General features: G+C 37.4%; 1 protein-coding gene across 1 annotated transcript; it reads left to right on the plus strand.

The window, feature by feature from the left end:
* Nucleotides 1-405: 405 nt before the first annotated feature.
* LOC113303405 (serine/threonine-protein kinase/endoribonuclease IRE1a-like) lies at nt 406-5,565 on the plus strand. Its single transcript, XM_026552437.1, has 7 exons — nt 406-934; nt 1,429-1,669; nt 2,269-3,560; nt 4,163-4,335; nt 4,487-4,733; nt 4,879-5,182; nt 5,258-5,565. Exons 1-7 carry the CDS (start codon nt 759-761, stop codon nt 5,402-5,404), a joined length of 2,580 nt encoding a protein of 859 aa, XP_026408222.1. The 5' UTR covers nt 406-758; the 3' UTR covers nt 5,405-5,565.
* The last annotated feature ends 626 nt before the right edge of the window (nt 5,566-6,191 follow it).

Below are 6,191 nucleotides of genomic sequence, written 5' to 3' on the forward strand. Positions count from 1 at the left end.
AAAAAACGCTATTCTTAATAGCACCGAGTGCTATTCTTAATAGCGTTTTTTTAGTGCTATTAAGAATAACATTTTCACTATTCCACCATTACACATGCGCTTCCATCCACAGTTCCAAGTGCTGAGGTGACGTGGAAGATGAAAGATGAATGGATTTCACAATAAAACTTGCTTGCTCTAATAGACTAAATCGCCAACAATAGAAACTCTATCGTTGACGCTATATACATGATCGCTTGATAGCATTTATATCGGCCAAACTCTTTTCCATAATGTCGTGGTTAGTTTGTTAGGCCACCTGGTATATCCATATCAACCGGACTTGCGGGGACTATTTTTTTCTTCTGAAATACGTGGCATTTGGGGGATTTTTTAGGATAACCCAATCAATGCGCCTTGGATAGGCATTGGCCATTGACTTTTTTATAAGCTTATACAAAATCCCTAATCATTCCAATTAGCTGTCTTTGTTTCCAAACTTAAATCCTCGGAATCAATTTACTCGTACTTACGCTAAATCGTTTTTTTCCTTCATCACTACTCAATCTAGTTAAACTACGCCGTGCGTTATCGAATTTCCAAATCCCTAAATTTCTGAAAGTTATAGCAAAAAGCTAAGAATCTTGAATGCCTCCTATCAATAAAAACGCTTCCTTTTTCCCTTCCATTTCTTGTATACCTTAACATTTTCCCCCAAGTAGATTTATCTCGATCTATTAAACCCTAATTTATATCAAAAAATCAATCTCATCTCGCAGATGAAACCCTATTACTTAAATTTGTTATTCATTTTTACAATTCTTTTTTCTTGTTTTGCCCTGATCTTTGCCAAATCTATAGTTAAGGTTGATCCCTCAAAACTTCGGGGCTTCAATCCTGATGCAGGGAGTTTGCAGCCTTTTCAATCAATCACAGGCAGAACCTTGAAAAACGCGTGAGTTCACTTTTATCTTCATTTTTGTTATTTAATTTGTTCAAGTAGGGTTTATCAAATAACTCGTATTTAACGATGAGCTATTTGGTCAATTGCTTGCATTGAATACAAACAAAAAAGAACATCTTTAGTTATCAGAATTAGCCGATGAACATGAAATCAAAACGTTCATTATTCCCTCGGCTTTATAAGCAAGAAGTTCGAGACTATATATGTTTTCAGGAATGTTAATTGTCATCTAGTTATTTAGTAATCTTATAGAGTTTAGGTGTTTACTTGTAATCGACTTTAGAAATTGCAGTGTGCTCTTTGAATTGTGTTGTCTCTCCTCTAAGTTTTACTTATAATGGAGATAGAGTTAGAAGTGCAAATGAGGTTTGCACCTTGTATTACGTGAATTTCGTAGTGAATTCTTTTATTTTATGTCATGAAATGGTTGCGGGCAAGGATGTTGATTAATTTTCCTTTGCTTCTGTCTCTTGCGGGTGGAATAGGATACTAGAAGATACATTCTTCGTAGCACATCAAGATGGTTCATTATATAATGTGGACTCACATTCTGGGGATGTCAGGTGGGTGTTCTCATCAGGAGAACCCATTTGGTCCTCATTTCAAGCCTTTCTAAATTCCTCGCGTCTGGATGGGGAAACAGATTCTCGTTGGAATGACACTTATATGGATATTGAAGATGGTTCAACCTTTGTTTTGAAAGGACCAGAAGGTGAAGTAATACATGTAAGTCATTCACTCATTTAGAACGCAACTGATGTTTGTTTATTTCTATTGCTGTTTAATCAATTAATTTATTTATCTGCTCTTTCTGATCTCGTGTTTTGTCTTTATGGAGGCATTCATAAATGATTTGTAGGAATTGTACTTTGAATTGAGTTGAGATCTTTAGGCTTAGGAATTCTAAGATGTGCTCATTTCTATTGTCGCCAGCTAACTTCATCTCAAATCTAATTTAGTTTTACCTGACTATTCACTTTGTTAATGTGTCACTACTACATATCTGAAAAGATCTCAAACAAGTTGATTCAAACTGGTAAATTGAAACAAGTCAGTTTCAGAGGCCTCAGTACCACCAAGATATCTTCAGTTGGACACATGAGAGTTACTAACCCAAATTTGATTCGATTCAAATATCTTAAAATTTTGATAGTACTAGTTGAATTCTGTTAGATTCGATTAAAATATCTTAAAATGTTGATAGTACTAGTTGAATTCTGTTAGATTATGGGTAGAATATCATTTTAGTTTAGGAACAATATAAGCAGTTTCTCATTGTTATTGAACTATGAATTTGATCTTCTTTGTTGTTCGTTGTGTTCCAGAAATTCACAGATACAGCGGAACAATTTTTAACTAGGGTTTCTTCTTCTCCTAATATTTTTCCTGACCAAATTATTGTTGGTAGCAAGATAACAAAAGTGTTTATCGTAAATGCCAAATCTGGGAGGCTTGTTTCTGTGCATACTTTTGCTGCCGGCATGAAAGAGGAGGGTAATGCAAATCATGGGAGCTTGGTCGAATCCAATGTTGCGGAGACAGGTGAGCAGATCTGTGTAGTAAGGACTACCTATAGCTTTCAGTCAACCTCGGGCTCAGGTGAACCCAAATGGGATCTGCATTATTCTGAATATAGTGTTTCCGAACATTCACAAGGATTTGATGATGTTATTAGTCAAAACTCCTTGACCACAAGGGACTGGTTGAGTTTGGAATCTAAACGCAATACCTTCGTACCAGTACTAACATCGTCTACTGTTTCTTTAAGTCATGATGTTGGTGATGTGAAAGAACAAGGTCCGCAAGCTGAACAAAAGTCTACGCCTGTGCGCGAGCTAGCTCTACCTGGTCCAAACCCTGATGTGAAAGTGCCTGAATATGAGAATCCTCTTTATGGTAACTGGTGGTTGACTACTATGTTAGGCTCTATTGGAGTTGTAGTTATTCTCTCACTTCATCGACTATCAGCTACGAGGTTTCTAAGACTGGTCAAGTTAACCACGCAGTCGAAGGATTCAAAAGTTGCAGTTTCAAAAAAGAAGAGATCTCGAAAGCTTGGGAACAATAAGAACAGTTCGAACGTCGGAAAGATTAAGAATGTTATGTCTCAGGAGGGAGAACATGCCAATGAACTTCAGCTCGATAAAAATGATATTGAACTCGCAAATGGCGGTGTAATTGGGCGCAAGATTGGTAGATTATTTGTGTCTAACATAGAAATTGCTAGGGGTAGTAATGGTACGATTGTGCTTGAAGGAAATTATGAGGGCCGTCCAGTCGCTATCAAACGTCTTGTTAAGGCTCATCATGATGTTGCTTCCAAAGAGATTCAGAACCTAATTGCATCTGATCGACATCAAAATATTGTCCGTTGGTATGGAGTGGAATATGATTCGGATTTTGTTTATCTTTCTTTGGAGCGTTGTATGTGTAACTTGAATGATTTGGTTCAAGTATGCTCTGCTTCTTCCCTAAGTTCACTGACTATCAAGGACCAGACTGAGAACCCAACAGATGAGTACAATGTCCGCTTAGATGCGTTGGAAGCTATCAACAAGGATATTGAGTTATGGAAAACAAATGGCTATCCGTCAGCCGAGTTGTTAAAAATGATGAGGTTAGTTGGATGCTCCTATTTACATTAGCAAAATGGGCTAGAACCCTGGGGTGCTAGGTTTTGTGAAAAAGTTTTTTCCGAAGGTATTAACCCCATGATTAGAATGATTTGGACCATTTACATCTCATTTTCAATAACCGGTTCATGTCAATGAGTTTAAAAGGGTCATTGGCAACCGAAGGTCCAATTTTTATCGATAGTAAAACTTCTATTACAACCTGGCATCCAAAGGTCTGGTCGTTTTTAGTTTGATTGCACCTTTTTATCTCTTTATTTGTGCCATTAGTGGTCATTAGAGGCGAGACACCTTTATCTTTACAATTGCATACTTGTATTAATGCTTCCATGGGGAGACAAATCTGTTATTAGCTATTAGTTTCTCAAGGCTATCCATACTCAAGACACTTTATCGTAGATAGACTGATATTAAACTTGCTCTAAACAGGGATTCAGTTTAGTGTTGCACTCTCACAATGATCTGCTATTAAAAACTGGAACTGTTGGAGAATACCCTGTTCATCTCTATATCTTCAATTTTCCTTCGCTACCACTGGTTGTGGGCATAGTACATCCTATTTCTGATTGCTTGTTGTTTGTCCCAGGGATGTGGTATCGGGGCTCGCGCATTTGCATGATCTGGGAATCATACATCGGGACTTAAAGCCTCAAAACGTGTTGATACTTAAACAGAGATCCTTACGTGCAAAACTTTCAGATATGGGTATAAGCAAGCGCCTTAATGGTGATATGTCCTCCTTGGGTCATCATGCGACAGGTAAATGAAGTCTGTTAATACAGAATCTGATTGCACTCTCACATGTGAAGGTTGTAAACTTGTAGTACATCATTTCAATTACTCCACTAATTGGTAGTCCCAAAATATCATCAAAATTAATTCTCGCCATGTTCTCATTATCTAACTCTAGGCTCCGGTAGTTCGGGTTGGCAAGCACCTGAACAACTCCTTCATGGGCGGCAAACACGTGCTGTCGATTTATTCAGTTTAGGCTGTGTTCTCTTTTTCTGCATTACTGGAGGTAAACATCCATTTGGTGATCGGCTTGAACGCGATATAAACATTGTCAGAAACCGTGTGGACCTGTTTATGGTGGAGCACATACCAGAAGCTGTCGATCTTCTCTCTCGTTTATTAGACTCTGACCCAGAAGTGAGGTAAGGGTTATATGCTTTTACTCTCATGTCTGACTTAGGAAATGAAATCTTAAGTACAGCGACCTAAGAAGCACCTCAGATGCTAAGTTTTTCCTTTCTCCAGATTTCTTGAGTAATATCATACTTTTCCTTTTTATTCCGCCAGGCCAAAGGCATTGGATGTACTGAACCATCCTTTCTTCTGGATTTCTGAGACACGCCTTGCGTTCCTTCGAGACACTAGTGATAGGGTAGAATTAGAGGATAGGGAGGTCGACTCTGACCTCTTAAAAGCACTAGAAGCAGTTGCGCCAGTGGCTTTGGGAGGGAAGTGGGACGAAAAGATGGAACCAGAATTCATCTCCAACATTGGCCGTTACAGGCGATATAAGTATGATAGCACCCGTGATTTATTGCGGGTCATACGAAACAAGTTGAATCATTTCAGAGAACTTCCGCAAGACATCCAGGTTTGTTTGTAGGCTGTAGAAGCTTGCTTTAGTTTACTATATATGATTGATTTTAACTTCATCCTTTTTTCTCAGGAACTTCTTGGTCCAGTTCCTGAAGGATTTGATGGTTATTTTGCAACTCGATTTCCCAAGTTCTTGATGGAAGTTTACAAAGTCATGTACAAATACTGCAGGGAAGAGGAATGCTTTCGGAAGTATTTTAAAAGTAATCTTGTCTAAATTGTTGGTCTCTGTTATCGCAAACTAATTACCTGTAACTTTTTTTCTTAATCTTTTTAACTAAAAACAACGCCAGTATTTTACTCTAACTAATGACTGTATATTTGATTGTAATTATAGTTGTATCAATGTTATAATAAAGTTATCCGTTTTCTTTTGTACATTGTAATTTGACAATTCAAGCAGTTATGGACACTTCCAGAGAAAGATAAATGCAAGTTATAGATGCAAAGATGAACCGACAACTTCATAACAATTACTTTACGGTTTTGATTTGTTGAAATAGTGAAGAGGCTTTTTTTTATTTGTACCAGATGTCAAGAAAAGGCCAAACTTCACTAACAAGAACATAAATTTTATGAAACAAAATTTGGTAACATTGCTTAAAATTTTATGAAACAAAAAGGTCAAACTTCACTAACAAGAACATAAATTAAAAGTTTAAAAACTAGCCTCAAAATTTGAAATACCATTACATGGTCGTTTCCCGTGACCTTAATTTCCCCATGTTTTTCATCTATTTGATCTTTAATTTTACAACCTTAAGGCTCCCTCGACTTTAAACGCCAACAACTAGCATATGTAGCTAATATGTGTAGTATAAACCGTACGCATCTTTTTTTATTTAGCAAGGTTGTGTACTTCAGTTTTAATACCCAAAACTAGATCAGAACTTCCTACCTCTTCAATCCCAAGATCTGAACTATCAGTAGGTGAATCGTCTAGTGCAGGATCACCTGCTTCCGCCATGAACTCCCACATCACACCAGCATCTCCCATACTACTA

This window comes from Papaver somniferum, chromosome 8 (genome assembly GCF_003573695.1).
Source record: "Papaver somniferum cultivar HN1 chromosome 8, ASM357369v1, whole genome shotgun sequence".
NCBI lineage: Eukaryota > Viridiplantae > Streptophyta > Magnoliopsida > Ranunculales > Papaveraceae > Papaver > Papaver somniferum.

Coding starts and splice junctions, on each gene's coding strand:
- LOC113303405 (XM_026552437.1), top strand. CDS start 759: ATGAAACCCTATTACTTAAATTTGTTATTCATTTTTACAATTCTTTTT. Junction 1,670..2,268: donor CAGAAGGTGAAGTAATACAT/GTAAGTCATTCA, acceptor GTTGTGTTCCAG/AAATTCACAGATACAGCGGA. Junction 4,336..4,486: donor CTTGGGTCATCATGCGACAG/GTAAATGAAGTC, acceptor ATCTAACTCTAG/GCTCCGGTAGTTCGGGTTGG.